Source organism: Anabrus simplex, chromosome 9, assembly GCF_040414725.1.
Source record: "Anabrus simplex isolate iqAnaSimp1 chromosome 9, ASM4041472v1, whole genome shotgun sequence".
NCBI lineage: Eukaryota > Metazoa > Arthropoda > Insecta > Orthoptera > Tettigoniidae > Anabrus > Anabrus simplex.
The window spans coordinates 35,763,889-35,782,831 of record NC_090273.1 but is presented as its reverse complement, the minus strand read 5'-3'; the positions used below and the strand labels follow the sequence as shown (position 1 = coordinate 35,782,831).

General features: G+C 34.6%; 2 protein-coding genes across 2 annotated transcripts in view; both read right to left on the bottom strand.

Annotated features, from left to right (window-relative positions):
* Positions 1-18,943, bottom strand: part of LOC136881108 (WW domain-binding protein 4) — a 146,378-nt gene that overhangs the window by 69,182 nt on the left and 58,253 nt on the right. The window lies entirely within an intron of this gene.
* Positions 13,241-15,555, bottom strand: LOC136881109 (calmodulin-lysine N-methyltransferase). Its single transcript, XM_067153746.2, has one exon. It carries the CDS (start codon positions 15,465-15,467, stop codon positions 14,523-14,525), a length of 945 nt encoding a protein of 314 aa, XP_067009847.1. The 5' UTR covers positions 15,468-15,555; the 3' UTR covers positions 13,241-14,522.

The window sequence follows — 18,943 nt, the reverse complement described above, 5'->3', positions numbered from 1 at the left end:
AAAGTTTAGTACTTTATCCTCTGTTTTTAGATGGGGAGGTTGTTGGCTTTGTTTTGTGAGCAAACAATGAAGTGTGGATTGTTTATTATTACACAACCCTCAATCTTTTTTCTCATGCAACCTGGAAAACACAGCACTGGGCGAGAGCCAATTATGTTTTCCCCCTCTTCAAGCACCTATTTTTGTAGTGTTATATTGTATCCCTTCAATTTCATGTGTTTGTAAGATGCTTCTGTAATTGAAAACCTACAACCTGTTTTCCAGTCACTGACCGGGTCAGGGATGTAATGAATGAAACATATATAGGCTATTATTACAATAGGGTCACCACTCCCAAGGTGATTTGTTAATGAGTGATTAATGCTATGAAATGATAATGGAGAGTGTTGCTGGAATGAAATATGACAGGGAAAACCGGAGTATCCGGAGTAAAACCTGTCCCGCCTCCGCTTTGTCCAGCACAAATCTCACATGGAGTCACCGGGATTTGAACCACGGTATCCAGCGGTGAGAGGCCGACGCGCTGCCGTCTGAGCCACGGAGGCTCTGCTTCTGTAATTATCAATCAGTTTTTTGGAGTAAACATGTCATAAAGTTAGTGAGATAACTGTCCACATGATGCTGCAAAAGTTGTTGTTTTAGTGGAAGATGGTCAAAGTATGCATATGTTAAAGAAGTGTTAAGAACAACACCTTCCACGATTTCCAGAACCGTAAGAAGATACAGAGAAACTGGAGGCTATTCGAAGAGACCAGAATCGGGCCCGAAAAGAGCAACATCGGCATGATATGATCACTTCTTACAGCTTCAAATATACTCCAATGTTAGTGAGATAACTGTCCAAATGAGACCGGAAAAAGCCGATCTTAAATTCAGAAGAACCACTAAAGGGCCCAGAACTCACCAAACAGCACTGCGCAGCTCGTCTGCATTTTGTGGATAGACAATACAACAATGGGAGCAAGCGCTTGTTCACTGTGATTTAGCCTGCAGTCATTTGAAGGTCATGATGATGCTAATGCAGGAGAATGCATGACCAAATGTTGCAAGATGTGTGCAACAGTGCTCGAATGAAGTAGAGATTCATCTCATGGTTTGGCCTGCTCGGAGGCTGATGTGAATCCTATTGAGTAACTATGGGAGCAACTGGGGAGAAAGGTCTGTCAACATTATCCAGACACCCTACAAGACTTGCGGGGATAACGGGAGATGAATTCTCAAGAGGATAATGCAAAATTAATCAGGAGCATGCCTACAGGTTGGCTGCCATGACTGATGCAAGAGAAGGTAATACATGCCTCTGAGGATGAGAAAAGAAGTCCACACAGAGAAGTGTAGAAAATCAAAACAAAGGTGAAGTAACTTCATGAGCTTCCTCAAAATCACATGAAGAGTAAATCCATGTGCATTACTTCATATCTCTGGATTAATTTGATTGAATTGTTTATAAGAAATTGTTCCTTTTCACTGTTAGTCACATAAAAGGAGTATGTACCACAATATTTTTAAAATAAAATAGTAGATTGGTGTCAAAAAGTTGACTGGAATATAAAACAAATCTCACTGTTTTTATGAATTGAAGTGTTGCGTTTTTCAAGGCAGTGAGTTTACGTATGATGCAGCTGAGGAAACCATACCACACGCCACCAAAATCATTTTACTGTTCTTTGTTCGTTCCGATAGCAAACTCAATTCTGAGTTATTATTTCTTAAGTTTACCTCTCTAGCTGTAAAATTACATGTTTATAGTATACCAAACTTCAGTGTACCAGTACATTTTTACCCATTTCCAGAAAATGAGAATTGAAGTTTAAGAGAAGGGGGAAAACAAATCTGTACAGTATATAATTCAATTTCTGTTTATGCAAGATGGTTAATAAGCTCGACTTCAACTAACGGATGGCGTTGAAAGCCAGAAATCCTCAATAGGACTCTGTACTAAGAAGTTTCTCCGAGCGACATGTGGCGTGGTTCCCTCAACCGTATCTCATATATAGGCCTACATGCAAATAAGTGATTTGACAGAATATGAGGATATTCATATAGAAATCATTATTCTATTATTAATAAACTGTTGTTTTTCTTTTCGGGTTTGTAATTAGTGTTTTCATAAATTTGTGTCTTGTTTCTGACATACTAAAAAACTTGGAGGCTATTTTAACTAAGTTGACACTGAAAAGTATGCCTTCCATTTTAACAAATGTGTAAAATAGAATGTCATTCACCCACTTTACTGCTACATAATGGAATTTTGTGCATTAGTCTAGGATTTGTGGATGTAAGCTCACTATCCCACGAAGATCAAATCAGCTTCGTTAGGAAAGAAAATTAACTATGCGTTCACTATCATGAATCAACTGCAGAAACCAGTTATGTATAAAATGTAATCTTGCTGCCAGCTCTGGAACTGAACTTACCACTCCTGAACAGAATCTAGCTACTCTATAACTATCCTCATATACACTTAATTTGTAATAAATTGAACCAAGCAATGGAAACAAAATCTTTAATTGATATATGAAGTAAATCATTTGTGTATTTTTTATTAACACAGCAAGATGCAGAAATATAATCACTAATAGAAAAATAGGTGATGTATGTAATATCCATTAAAATGAGTAATTGCTATTAGTCTACACATATACAAAATTCTATCCCCCAGCAACGAAGGCTGCAGCCAGAAATTTTGGACCTATGTCTTTTCCTTTTGTGTGAACTCTATCTGTGCATGCTTACACGGTTTCATCTGTTTCCTATATATATATATATATATATACCTACATACAAGTTATGCTAACACTCAACCTAATCATTTTCATGAACAATTCTTTAATAAGGCTACTTTATTCTAAGCCGACCACAAATTAATACACAAATTTGGTGTCCTTAAAGTATTCTCCATATGGTGTAATACAATAAATTGAGATATGGCAGACTAGAAAGAAGAGGAGAGAGAATGCTTTGAACAACCATTCATCTCTCCTTCCATTCTGACAAAATACAATATTATGAGTTACATGTATATAATTTCAATAGCTTTATATTTAGTTCTTTATTCAAAATACAATCTGTATTCATGCTGAACACAGAGATATCATTTTGAAAGATCTTTAACTCCAAAATCCAGCTGTTGTCTTAGATATGCACATATTTCACAACTGTATTATGCAGTTCTGTAATGCTCAAAACAGTTTTGATAAATTAAGGTCCCAAATTCATTTCCAAGAACTGATTTCAGCATTAAAACTAATTTTGTTATTACTTCAATGAGAAGGAGGTAAATTACTACACAAATCATTGAAATAAGCTGCTCAAGCATAACACACTTCATACTTCCTCGTAAAAGCAAATATACCGGGCGGTCGAGCTAACATTGATTCTCCCAATGTTTCATCAATGGTTTTAGATATCAAAGCGAGTTTTCTGCTACATGACAGTATGTCTGGCAGCAAGTAATTTGTCATGTAGCTACTATTTGTAACACTTGTATTTTGCAGAGAAATTGAACCATATATGATTTCTTAAATGGAAACCATTTTTTAAACTGCACTTGAAAGTTCTTGAAAAGAGGAATTCAAGATTTAGCATTTGCAATGAAATGTGTTACAAAAACGTCCACATAATGTGTAAATGTGATAGGAGTATGTTAGGCCTCCAGCATGGTGCAGGTGATGTTTAATTCCTTTTGTAGATAAAACTCACAAGCAATAGTGTGCTGTGACCAATTCGTAGTTGCAAGTCCAACAAACTCCATCATATTAATATACTACCTGAGCGTTTATGCAAAAATTTTCATTGTAAATGCCATATCACAGATTTCCTCTTTTCAAGAACTTACAAATGCAGTTGAAAAAAAAATTGCACATTTGCATTGGTTCAATTTATCCGTACACACAAGCATTACGAGTAATTTTATGGTAAATTATTCATTCCCTTACAATCTATCATTTAGTAAGAACCTCGCATTACTTGGACCATCTGGCATATCTTCCTGCTTTGAACAACCTCCAAGATCTTACAGATAGGAGAAAATTAACATGAAAAATCTCTGAGTTCAGCAAAATACAGTTGAGCCTGATTTGAACGTTGATATACATTATTTAAAATATCAATATTGGTGTTTTAATTTTCCACAGACTGGTAAATGAGTACCATCCGAATTATAATCACACTGAGGTATGACTGCAGTTGGAAGCTGCACATCAATAGCATGACACATGAAGACATTTTAAGAATAACACCAATATGATGAACCATCATTCAAGTTGACATGTTAAGTATTAAACCTTAAATAAACTTCTGATCCAAGGGAGCTGATATATTAATCATTCAACAGTTTAAAACAAAGCAGAAAACCCACACTGGCCAATGGAGTTTCAAAAAAAAGGAAGGGAACAATACTACAAAGTGTATTGTATAGTTATGTTTATCTCAGGAGGCAGGGACAAAAATAAGCAATTTCTTGGTAGAAATATTTAACATATGACACTGATTTTTCTTAAATTTCTATTTCCATAGCTTAGTAGGTAAAGTCTTTCCTTATCATGAAATGACTTGGGCTTATAGGTTCTGTACTACATCATGGATGCAGTAAACTGGATGAATAATTTTTCCATTATTGAACGTTCCATTCACCAATCAGGAAGGTGTATTAAAGACATGTATTTGAAGGTTTGAAGATACAGATATGAAAGCTTACATTCATCACATTTTATTGATTACATGCAACTTCAGTGTAGAACATGACATTGGCTTAAAGAGGAAAGACATTATATGTCGAAGATAGTCTAAAAAATATAAGTTACTAAATTTTTAAATTATTTTTGTTCCTTATATGATGAGATTCAATTCTAAAATGTCTCACACAATAACAGACACTTTCACAATAAAACGTGACTATAAAATTTCTTATCAACTCCCTCATGATCTCAGAATTGTAAATATGAAATAACACTGTATAGAAGTATTTATAAAAGTAAATTAAGAAAATCCTGCATGCATACAATTGTGAAGATTCAAATAATCAAGTTCACATTATATCACGTTAACAATTAACAATCAAGTTTACAATACTAATTTGCTCACTGACTATTCAGCAAGTAAGATGATTCTCTCGCATCGGTGTATATTCTCCCTTTACCACAAAGACAGCATATTTCAAGCGTAAGATAAAAAGTATGATGAAAGAAATGAGAGATCTTGGTTTCTGAGTGTAATTTCATTGTGATGTCACAAAAGGTATGTCTGTTTCATTACAGATCAACAGAATTTCTTGAAAGTTTGCATTTAAGTTCAGGTGGTGGTGATGATTATTGTTTTAAGAGGAAGTAAAACCAGGCAACCATCCTATTCAGGGATAGATGGGTTGTGTACTAGGGTATAGATAATTTCATTCGTATACAGTGGTGTAGCAATATTAAGTGAACTAAAATAGGAACTGTCAAATTTTTCTGTTAATATTCCTGTATTTTAAAAAAACAGCGCATAATAGAAAATTCAAAATATAATTTCCAATCTTGGATGTTTCATGGGTTTTTACCATACCAAGCATAATAACAGAAATATTCCCGATTATACATTTTTCACAAACATCCAAATATCTCTGGAAATAATAGTTCTATCTAAGTGTAAATAAGAAAAGCAATCCAATCTTCAATCTTGTATATATGATGCATTTTTACCATACAATGGAAATATTCACAAATTTAGATTTTTAATACCAAATTCAATGGCAAGCATCGCTGACGTGGAAATATTGTTCAGTCATCATGGTAAATGACTGGCGGTGGTGGTGGGGTGGTGGTGGTGGTGGTGGTTGTTGCCGTGATTGTTTCTAAGGATTGGTGGGTTGATTTGAACCTAGACATAGAATGACCTAATATCGCCAAGCCAGAAGGAAACAAACTGAGATGACTTACTATGTTCTAAGTCCCTAAAACTTAGTCTAACAATAACACTGCACTGGCTGACTATTGTTGTTAGCTGTGTCATCTTCTATCTCTTCTGCTGCATTTATACAGCATTTTAGCATTACAGCTGCAACTGCAAAAACTAACCTGAGTACAGAACTCGTATTCCTTATAAAATCATTCTCTTTGCAGGGAGAGGTCAGCTAAATGACATACAATATAAATCCTCCATATAAGGAAGATATTCTTGGGAAGATTGTTTATATTTAAGCACAATATAATCTCTTCAGGAATGTCTCACAAATTGCCTGCTATTCAGATTACACAACCTTCCACAGAACACCTGAGAAGGGATCAGCATCTGTTACAGACATCAAACCATTTGGCTACATGCCACAAAATCAAGGACAGTTAAAGTACTGTGTAGACTCTTGTTGGACTTTTTCCCAATCATATGCTAGCAACAAGAAAGGCTTCTCAGTTATTTTAAGTGTCTTCTGATTTGTATGTATGGAAAACTGAATGTAAGAGAATGTGTTTTCTATTTAAACAAATCCTGGAAGCAGATGCCAGATTTATATTACCTCTGAAGAACTGGTGTGAGTCCAAAAATATTTACGCACAAATATAGAACCATTGAAAATATCTGCACACAGATAACAAGTATTCATTTCCTGAACAGCTGTGAGCAGCTCTACCATGTGCCAGACTTAGTGTAACTCTATCGAGATGGAAACAATATAAATGACTTAACAGATGCTGGCTTCTGCCTACCAATTCATATTTCCAGACACACTCAAGGGCACATTTCAATACCCCCAATTTATACTGCAAATATATATAGAAATACAAGACCACCGATCAAATATCCTCTAAAAGAAACTATCCAAGAAACAACAGAAAGGTTAGTAAATAAGTTATCAGCAATAGGATATGAAATACGGTGACTATGCAATCTTTCAAGTCGAGATTTTCACCTTTTACATAAAATAAAATTATATTTGATTCTATACTGCTACAAAAAGCCCATGGCACAACAGCCCTGATGGGCCTTGACCTACCTGGTGACAATTGCTCAACCCAAAGGCTGCAGACTACAAACTAATGCATGGACAGAGTGACAAATCCTTTTGGCATTATTTCTGACCTTCTCAACTAGAGCCACTGACTCAGTGTCAGATAGCTCCTCATTCTCATGTAGACTGAGCAGACCTCAGATCCATGTAAAAATCTCTGTCCTGGCCAGGAATCAAACCTGGGGCCTCCGGGTAAGAGGTAGGCTCACTACCCCTAGATTATAGAGTCAACAGTCTATAATGATGAAAAATGTTAATAAGAACCCTTAACTTAAAAACCCAAGATGTGTCACTTTTTATTTTTCACAAAATATTAAAACTCTGAGAATATTTGGGTAACCTATTAGTATGCAATCAACTTAAAACACCAAATCATTGTTTGTTCCTTCCCTATTCTTAAAACCCCAAATATAAACGTTTTGTGCACCTTGTTACTTAATTACTTTTTGAATTCTCAGATAAATTTCTGTCACAGTGCAAACAAGAAGAAGACGAGAAGTGAATCCAGAAACATGTACGAAGATTGATGTAGCTGTGTGTACTGTTACTTGCTTCACAGAATATTGTATAAACATTTAGAAGTTTGTTTTATGAGTTAGCTGGAAAATTATAATGTCCAATAACGGACCAACTATATTGGTATTATAAATTTACTCATTCGACAATGGGATAGGAAAGGGCTACAAGACGGAAGGAAGGGACCATGGCCTTAATTAAGGCACAGCCCCAGCATTTGCCTAATATGAAAATGAGACACCCCGGAAAAGCATCTTCAGGGATCCTGACAGTGGGGTTCAAATCCATTATCTCCTGAATGCAAGCTGACAACATTTGAAAATAATTTATGCAGATATATAATAGAATACGTCTTGCTTTTCAGTGATTTTTTTTCTGCAGTAATATGTCTTGTTTTCCATTGTAATTTTTTAGTACACAATGTGGGCATTTTGAATAGCAATTGCTCATAAAATATTCACTGATGAAAGCATTTTAAAAAATTTATATTTATTTTTAATAGGAGCAAATATATTCAGGCTTTTAATACAGATTCTTTTAAGAAATGTAATTTTGTTGTGAATAATTCTGAAAATTATAATTCTCTATAACCCATGTTCATACAATAAATATTAAATGTCAGCAATAAAAGAATTGGAAATTTTTGGACCACCATTTATTTTTAAAATGTGGGCTCTTTATTGTTTGTAGACATGCAAGACTGTTAATCTGTATTAATATGGTATGTGTATATCTACAACTGAAGAGAGAACTGAAAAGGAAGTGGTTTTGGTGAGACATAATTGCAAGCATTTACTTGAGGCTGATCATTTTAAAGATTGCCAACAGTATAATTCAAACCCAATCATCTCTTGAATCAAAAGATAGTCACTGCTATGGGTGATGCAGTTCGAACACTTACAGAAATACAAATTGGAAACGAACAAAAAACCAAGATCTCTCATCTTCAAAGAAGCAATCTCAACCACTGGTTAATTAAACAAAGCGTTAAAAGAAGTAGTGAGGAAAGGGGGAGAAGGGTTTACAAATTCAAAATATGAGTAGTATTATTAGAAATGTATATATTATATAATAAAAAAAGATGACTGAACTTAGAATTTTAAAACATACAAGATTGGTTGAAATCCCAACTTTAAAATAAGACAAGATTTATTTATATTTAAAAAAATGATAGCTTGTGCATGAGAGAGTAAGTAAGAAAGAAATGAGAAAGAGCATCATAACATCAAATCTTTAATGATAACTGACAAACAAAGAAAACCTGAACTGATGGTTGAGAATGCTTTAACAGCACAAGACATTAGGAAAGGTAGCACTAATACTGACTCATTACAATGGTGTACATCATATTATTTAGTACACATTAGGAACACATACAATCCCTGCAAAATGGCTGGCTGGATGGTATTTGACAAGGATAATAGCATTGCGTTCATAAAGCTGACAAGCCATGACTTAACAATAATCTCTCAAAAAAATCTTGCAAAACAAAAAAAGCCCAGACGGCGCACTGGATCAAAAATACATTGCTTAATGTTAATACAAGAAAGGGTGCATATCAGTCTACATGAATGTAAGTTAAAAGATAATCATCCTTATCCCCAAAAGCCTTCAAACAACTTTTAACAGTTAGCAGAAAACAGCAGGTGGTAACAATTTCACTCTTTCCTGCTAGACTATTTACTTCAACTGCTTGGTACAAGTTTGATATTTATTCTTTAATGTTTTAATGTTCGTCCTTATCTTTTCTTTCAGTTGCTCCCTCTTAATATAGTGATCTGGATACTGTATTTATTCTAATAGGTGCTCTGATTCAAGTTCTCATTATTCTAGGTAAACAATCAATAGGGTGACAGCCCTAAATATAGTGGTGTCTGATACATTATTCGATAAAATGTATAAGGTGTATTCATTTTCCAATAATCTGACTGAACATTCTTGAAAGCATGAACACCAATGCTGTACAGTGCTGAGGCATGATTTCATTTAAGGGAAGCTCCTGATTATTTTATAATATATGAGTGTCTTTCTATGGAAAACCAGAATTGCTCACTTAAACATAATTCATTTTTTCTTTTAAAACCGAGTAAATTATTTTAAACACATTGTGATTGATGCCTTTTTTGGAGATTGCAAATTATTTAAGTTGTCAAAGCCAGTGTGACTCCAAACACCTTTTCCTTGCAAAAAATAACAAGCAAGGCCAACACAATTTTTGCAATCTGCAACATCCACATAAGCATGGAACTACATCATATTTTCATTAAAATCACACAGAATCGCTTCGATACCTTTACTCTGAACACTAATGTTGTCATTAAGAAGTTTCCTTGGTTTGCCACTTTTAATAATTAAATTTTGTTTTTGGCATAAGACAGTGAATTAAATCTACATTCTAGTACAGCACAGTAAGATGTAGACCTTTCTTCCTTTCCAACTTTGCTCATGCTACTGTCAGCAATAGGTGTAGCCATACTGCCCAGCAGAGGGTACACAATTTGTTAATCATAAGCAACTTGATAAGAAAATACTACACTATTTTAATCAACTTAATACTGGCATTTAGACTTAATATGAGCATTACTACAAAAACAAGTATACTTATTGTTCATTTTAACAATGCCACACACAAAATAAGTAAATAATGAACAGCAGTTGCTTGGTAGGCCAATGCCCCCTTAGGGCTGACAGCACTCGGAGAGTTATTTTAGCATTTGCCACCACATATGTATCCACAAGTCAAGTTTTCAAACTACTTCCTTGTTCCTTGCTGCCCTACCGAGGACTCCTGATTTCTTCCAACAAGCTCCGCTTCCAGTGCTTCTTGACACTATGCCACTGATTCTGTGAGTATATAATTTGATTATGAATGTGTATTACTTTACTTGATATACAAGTAATATTTTCACAAAAGATCTTAATGTTATATGTTTTAATCAAAAAAGTTGATAAGAAATCCCCATATCATTTGAGAGTACACAGAGGTGGTCGTCATCATCATCATCATCATCATCATCATCAATGTCCCACTCCAGTCGCCTGGGTGTGGTTAACAAGCCTCCTCCACTCCTTTCTGTATCAACAATAAATAGTTTAATAAGACAATCAAGGAAAGATTTTAACCATTTGAACTTATCAAATGAAGAGTTAGATTACATTAGCAGTCACTTCAGGAAGATGTCAAGAGATACTGAAAACAGTCAGATGATGGAGCTAGTAAATTTTGATTTTAGGGGGGGACACAACAGGAACAGAATGAAAGCACTGGCTACACCATGGAAAACATGAAAACAAAAAAGTCCCCATGTCTTGCAAACCGAATACAATCTATTCACCTTCATACACCAATATATAAGATGAATCTTTCAGCTGTGATCTACAATATCTTACTTCAATTTAGATTATTTATCTCATTTTCTTTTGTTTTTTATGCATCACCTGGACAGATTTAAATTAATAAAATTGAAAGATGACTGATCAAAATAACCAATAGGAAGGATGTTAGGAGAATGCCTATTATAATGAAGAAAGTAAATGTTTGCCATAATCACAGAAGTCGAAGCAGTCTATATGTTATGCAGGATTACAGTAAGCTCGGGACCATCAAATGAAAACACAGAACACTGTTAAGAGAGACTAAGCACCAGTGTTCAAGAAGTAAACTTTGGTGCTTTGACAGATGTATGCTAATGCAGCAGTTGAAGTCTCTTTACTAGTTGTGACCATTTATATGTTTAATCAAAAATCAAATTGATGAAATATGTTGATATCTGTAAAATATCTAATACACCACTGAATAAGCATATACAAAAATTACCGACAATAATTTGTAGACTGAACTTTCATTCATTCAGGCAGATACACTGGGGAGGAAGAGAAAACACCCCTTCTTGAGTAACATTAATTCAATTTTTTTGCTTCAAAAATGCAAGATTTTCACAGTGATTTTGCCCATTTTTCAATATATTTCACTTATAATTTTAGTAAAACTTCATTCATTACAATTGGAGCAATTTTTCCCTCATTTTTCACAGCAAAAAAAAAGGATCATCTTAACATTTATCACACTTCTTTCTTTTAACACACGGATATTTTAGTAAACATCAGGGAATCTACAGTTATGATTTAGATAGAACCCTTTCACTTTCTCAGATCAGTCCACAATGAAGAGAATGATTCTAAGTTATTGTTACAATACTGATTTTAAAATAAAACAGAACTAACATGCTAATCACCAGTTTTCACCTTTGCCAATCTAAAAGACTAGCCCTACCTCTACCTACAGTACCTTGTACTAACTCTTGGCTACAATATGCCTACCTATTCTATTAAGGGGAAAGCACCCTACATGATGTTTATGTGCCAAGTTATAACCAAGGCTGAGTTTTACACTAAAATGTTTTATTAATATTTTTAGAACATATGCATAGTTTTAACAATTTTCTATTTCCTACAGGCTGCTATGAGTAAACTACGCAGCTAGATGATCCAATTAAAATTTCGGATATTCAAAAATGTTTTAAAAATTTATCCTCCACTATGAGAAACATAGTTCACCTCCTCTTTATCACGATAACAGTTAATGTTTAAGGCATGGAATATTTTGCTCATTGAGCAACCTATACCAACTACAGTGGATGTGCTAGCCTGCAGGTTGCACATTTCTCCATCACAGTATCACATTTCTTGGTCCTTAGTATTAACTTTGTTCACAAAATATACCAGTAATAAAATAAGGTATCTTCTTACAAACATTGAGATGTAAAAGATTGGTCCATTGCCTTGCCCCCTTCAAAAAGTCAGAAAAAGTGTCCTTAAATGTCTTTCCAGACTGCAGGAAAATTTAAGACAGCATGTTGTATATTATGTGGTACCCTAACACTGTATACATAAAGTAACACAATAAAAAGGCAGGAAGTAAATTTACATATAAGAGAAAGTTTAGTTTTGAGAAAGAAAATGTTTACAACAGGTCTATATAAAAAGCTCATTCTTAAATTTTCAAACGTTTTCTTTTTTTTTTTTTTCCAGAAAATGTATTCAAGTGTTAATAATGTTCCTCACAAAAGATTGGAAATATTAAGTATACAAAATTTCCTTAATAACAATTGGCCTGTCCATATTTGTATATGATACTACTATGAACGTAAGTAGGATATGAACAACAAACATAATTTATAGTAGCAGGGCATGATAACATTTTTCTCATTGGTATTCTAAGATGGGATTAGGATTTGTTTTAAGAATAAAGGATTTGAAACCTGCAGGTCTATATGACTATTGCCATGTAATTTACCTAACAGAATTTAATAACTGAAATCCAAAGGAAAAACCACATCTGAAAGAAACAGCTATCCCAATTCACCTCCAGCGACATTTAGGAACAATTTTTTTTGACATAAATTACATCACAGCCGAGTCATAAAACTATAACAAGTAAAATGACTCCATGCATGTCTTCCAAATGTTACACACTGCTTTAAATTCGGTTTGAGAATAGTCCATACTACCTAATATATTACTTTTCTGTATTTTATAATCCCCTTCACTGTAGACTGATCTTGATCATTTCAACCAGGTCTGCCATACATTCCAACATATAAACCATTCTGATAAGTTCCAAAAGATAGCCACCATCATTCTCTGAAAGTTTATTTAAAACCATCCCTGAGTTTTAAGTGGTAATTCTTATAACAAGCTACAACACTTAGTAATATAAAACGTGGGTAGCTAGGCATGCACTAAACAGCATTCCAATACAATTTATGAACGCAACTTTTTTTAAATTACAGTTTCCAGACTACTGGTACAAATATCAGACAGGGAAATAAAGGGAATATTTATATTCATTTTAAATAAGAGTCTTAAATAAATAAGGAATGTTAGGTCATTTATGGAAAATATTATTGTATTGGAAAGAAAATTATGATTTTTCATCATCAATACTTTCTTCCCCAAAATTAAGACGGCAAGATTACAACAGTTCATACGGAAGAGGACCCATAGGGCTATAATATAAAAATAGAAAGACTGGCTCAAAGGGTAAATGTACCTCCTCCAAATATTAACCTCATTATTTATGGAGGAATGTGGAAGTAGCTGAAACATCTAGGATAGCATCTTATAAATCTGAACTTTAGATCAGTAAAACACATGAAGGGACAAGAATTTAAAACATATATATAGTTGAGCAATGTTCAACAGTACAAAAAAAATCTTCCATGCATTTATATAACAATAAATGTTAATTTTCCATGCTTACATGTTGGAAACAGTTCCAAATGTTCATATTTTAAATTAACACCCATAATGCTGTCACAATTAATAGATTTGCCAGTACTCAATGAAATACCCTTCTTTCTATTTTTACTCACTACAGAAAAGTGTCTTCACCTAGCATTAAACACAAAGAGGTACAATAAAACAGTACCATTTATAACAGTTTAAAAGCATAAAAGACAAAATTTAATACACTAAGGAAAGGAATGAAACAGTGGAACATCAGTACAATGGAGGCCAGAAACAAGATTTATAGTGATCTAAGGTTTGATAAAAATAAAAGTTCTAAAACAGCAACAAAAGAACAATCCCATTCAAAACTACTAAGGTATCAAATGAGGAATAATTCACAAACATTCCTTGGCCTCGTTTGTACAAAGAAAGTATAGGTACAAAATTGATACTATCTGAAAAAATATATTATACTGAAATGATTTGACTGGTTGATCAGTACTGCCCAGCAGTAGCAATAAAGCTGTCTTCTTCACTATATCTTAGATTCTAGTTTCAGTCTTTTATACCGTGGCACAAAAATTTGCAGGATTAACTAATGCTATAACGGTAATCTCAATATCAAAGGACTAGATTACATGTTACGGTTTGATTCTTTTGGCAAGTTTTCATGGCACATTTTATGTTACTCTTTGATTAAATGGATAATAACTCCAATTCTTTGCAATATTCTAAAATAAACTTCAAACCTTTCAATAACAATTTTGCAAGTATCAGATCAAGATACTTTTCACTGAAAATGACTATTGGTTTCATATGATTTAGTCAAGAGCAAAAGCTTGGGGTAATGGATGTTCTCGTCATAATCACGACTTTGTTTCAGTTCTAAATGCTTGTTCCAAACATTATCATTATAATAGGGTTTGATTTTACATTTGAAGCCTCTCAACTTAGCCTCCTGAGCAAACTTGTCAAAAGTTTCACCTCTTTGAGGGGCCATCACAAAAGCAACACCGTTTTCATTCAGAGTGGCCCAAATCGTTTCCACCAGATCTTCTCTAACCTCATCAAAAAATAAGCAATCTGCAGACAAAATAATGTCATATGTACTTTTGTGTGGATATGTCACTTTCTCACGGAAATCTCCCCACTCGAGAACTGAGAAAGTGACATAGTCCCCTTTTCCGAAGCCATTTTCATTTATAATATACTTTACATTATCCACTGCAGCTACATTTCCATCAGTAAGATGTATTTTAACTGCAGCAGAATATTTGGCAATCATCAAACCAGCAAGACAAGTCATGCCACCTCCCAGCTCTAGGATGGATTTTCCTGCAAAAATATCCAAATTACAAAGAGCAAAGTAAGCTAAAACTTCTTCAGAGGGCCATATGCATATATTTCCAGTATTGTTGAATCCCATGAGTTCAACAGCAGTAAAGTTTCGCATGGGATGGCGGATATTCAGCACGTATGTTTCTTGAGATATTGTCGTCGAGTACTCAAACCATGTGACGGATGGATCTTCAGTGCTTATCTTGGGAGCAGTTGGTTGACAGTTAAATAGATTAAAGGAGGTGACCCTCCTGACCGAAATGTCATAGTCATTCACTTGATTAACATCAGCTTCGATGTTCTTTGAAAGAGCTCGTGCAAGAATTTTCCAACGGCGTCGTGCGACTTCATTCCTTTTACTAAGCTGCTGATGTGAGCCATTAACAATAGTAGACATTATCTTGTCTGACTAAATGTCTCTCTCCATAAGAAAAGAGCCCATTTCTCAGAATCACACATTACAGCATACAAGTAGGTGATTTATTTTTTGCCTGCAAGGGAGGAGAAATACCCCATTAATCCAACAAACACATGTGGGATGAAATACTTGCATTTTAAAACCAAACATACTTTACAAATCCTTAACAAATTAATAACAATCCTACACAATACAAACCCAACCTGCTATGGTCATAGTTTCTATGTGTATTCCAAATTCTGTTTTTATATATGAAGAGCATTAAACTCTCACTTCAGTCTAGAACTGCAAATCAAATGCACTGACAGAGTTTTGTATTTGGAAGAACTTTAGTAATTGATGCTATTTGCATTCTCTTATTTCTGCCTGATAAAGTAAAGTTCTCCAGTTTTAATCCTTAAGGGAGGTCTGAATATCATTACGGTAGTACAGTGAGTTTCTCTCATCGCTTGGTTGGCAGGCACGCCCAGCTTATCTGCCTCCCGTTGACTCAACACTTCCTGGTACACAGTGCAGCAACAGCATGGGAATGCCCGCACTTCGCAGTTCAGGTCTGTGCTTAGAATGTGCATCAAGTATTGATCTGTCACTCCAACGGTTCTCGAGTTGTGAAGTGTTACTTCAGGGTATAATTCTCACAATGCATCCACATGTGTACATGGTAGAGGAAAGGGTATTTATGTATGATAATTATGTGAAAACAGAGTCTTGCAGGGAAGTTAAGCAATTTGCAACAATTTCCAGGTGTACACCCTCCAGATAGAGAGACCATGTGGAAACTCGTAAACAAATTGAGAGGAACTGTTTCTTTAATCGATAAGAAGCGAAGTCTTGAAAAAAGTTTACCCAAAGAGGAAAATGTAAATGAAATCAGAGATTAGAACATATGCCTACAAAATCCCTAAGACGAATGATTGGAACATGAAGCCGGGGTTTCAAAGAGCGCGGCAAGGTAGGCTACGAAAATGTTAAAGGAGGAGAACATTTCCAATATCTCCTCTCATAAAGTACAGGCTTATTTTGTTAATTCATACAGTAATTACTCGTTTTCTTAATTTTAATTATCTCATGTCATGCACGGATAAAGTGAGTGAAGTGCCGTCCTTGTTGCTATGCCACGGAGTGGAAAATTATTAGTCAACAGGAGGAAGATAAGCTGGGCGCGCCTGCCAGCCAACCAATGAAAGAAATTCACTGTACTTATTCATAGTAATAATATTTAGTTCTCTCCCACAGTTACAGTAAAACCTGCCCTCGGCGGAAACTTAAGGTATCAGGATTTTTCCTGCTGTATGCAGGATTCAGGTCCACATAGGTGGTTAAAAGAAAATAAAAACCATTAGTACATATATCCGTCAGATAATCAAACAGAGTTATATGATTTTGTGCGGTGGCAGATACAATGATGATACCAATCATACACAAATTTGTTCTTGCTTAGATCTTCCTCACAGTGCACAGTATATACATGCATTTTATACACATTACATGTTTTACAGAACTAAAGCCAATAGTAATACTGTACAGTACTGTAATTTACTTCCAGTAATCCAGAATGGTATGCTGGACAGAACTATATCTGGTAGTACGGTTCTCAATTAAAATGCGGGCACAACAAAAAATTCCGCATAATTGTTCACTAATGAAAAAGACCGAATGTCGTTTATGGCTCAGAAGGATGAAGGAGGCCCCAGAGTTTCCTGTCTCAACTTTCAGTCTTTCTGCATTCTTACAGTAAAGGATGTCCAAACCACACAAAATATACCTGTCATGCATGATCTGCAGATAAAGTTGCTATCTTACAACCAGATGGTCCAAGTTCATTTCCTGGCCAAACGTTATCTTGATATCTCCGCCATCTTAGATCCATTTGGAATACACATGTACTGAAACGGGGTTAGGAAGAAAATTTGCATATTTTTTCAATAACAATAGCAAGATCTCCTTCCATTTCCGCTAAATACAAGTAAACTTACATGAATATTAAACCACAATTCACGGGACCGGGAAAATGTTCCGATACGGACAGTTTTCCAGTTCATGAAGGTTCTACTAAAGGCAGGTTTTACTGTATAAACACCAGTCTCAACTTTGCATATCATAAGCAAATTTCTCAAGAATGTATATTACAATTGTTGGTTTTTGAATAATCTTTTTTTTTCTATAACGGTGCTGATTCGATAAACTATTACCATCTAATGTCCTAGCAGGCACCAATTTGTGTAAAGGAGACCAAGTCTCTCTTAGTGCATTGGCACCGCCTGTGGCTCCAAGTACCCTATGCAGTGGCCTTCACTATATGCACTAGCCATGTGCCTTAGTAGGTGTGCTAGTTACAACTGACGAGCCTAAATTGGCATACTGAGGCGAAACGGTGGCCACCAAGAATGAGTTCAATGGAAAATTTATAATTTCCAATAACGGACCATTTATATTAGAACTATAATTTTTCAATATTTTTTCCTCAGAAGAGGCAGAAAAAGGAAGTAAAAGATATTGCAGGGGAAATGGCACTAACGAAGGCAATCTTGGCTTCCAATTGCCCACTTGTATATTATACTGGACTCTTTGTGGTCCTCTGCACGGTCTATGATGCTATGTTACATGTAATAAATATCATTTTTGGTCCGTATTGATGATGTAGATTGAAATAATAACATTAAGTTATTTATTAGACCACCTAATCAATACAAAATCGTCTTGGATGATTTACATAAATTTGTTAGCTAATAGTGGGACATGTTTCGCCTTCTCTGAAGGCATCATCAGCCATAGTCTTAACCTTAAATTAAAAATAAGCGTCTAAATAACATGTAGTGATGAAATGAATTTTAAAATCTTGAAGAGATTTGAAGTAAAATAACATTAAAAATAACAATGATGGTTTGAAAATACAATGTGATGAGATACAATAGTGGAAGTATTAACAAAATTAACCTTAGAAGGCTGCTAAAATAAGTACAATGGAATAAAACAACAGATTGTTATACAACAAGTAGTAAGATTGCATAAAAGTAAAGTTGATAGTAATGGCGGTTATAATTAGACGATGGCGAAAAATCTTATGTAATCAAAGTAAAGAGGAGAGAGTAAAAGTCAAAGTTAGTCGAGAGATCCGAAGTTCATTATGATCTTGAAGATAAAGGATGAAAGTCAGATGCATATGGTGAAGTTGTAGAACACGTTGAGGATATGAAGTTGGTGAATAGAAGTTGAAGAACAGTTTCAAATAGGATCACTATGGACCATCTCAAAATTTGAAGTGATGTTCAAATGTTGTAAATTGTGAGTTTGTAGATATTCTAGTTGAAAAAGCATATACAAGTGGAATCTGTAAATGGAAGCAAGAAACGTAGAGTTAATTGTGTGAAAAGATATTTGAAAAATCTTGAAGTAGAATCGTATGCACTTACCACTTGACGGTGACAAAGATAGCTTGTAATATTATGAGTAAG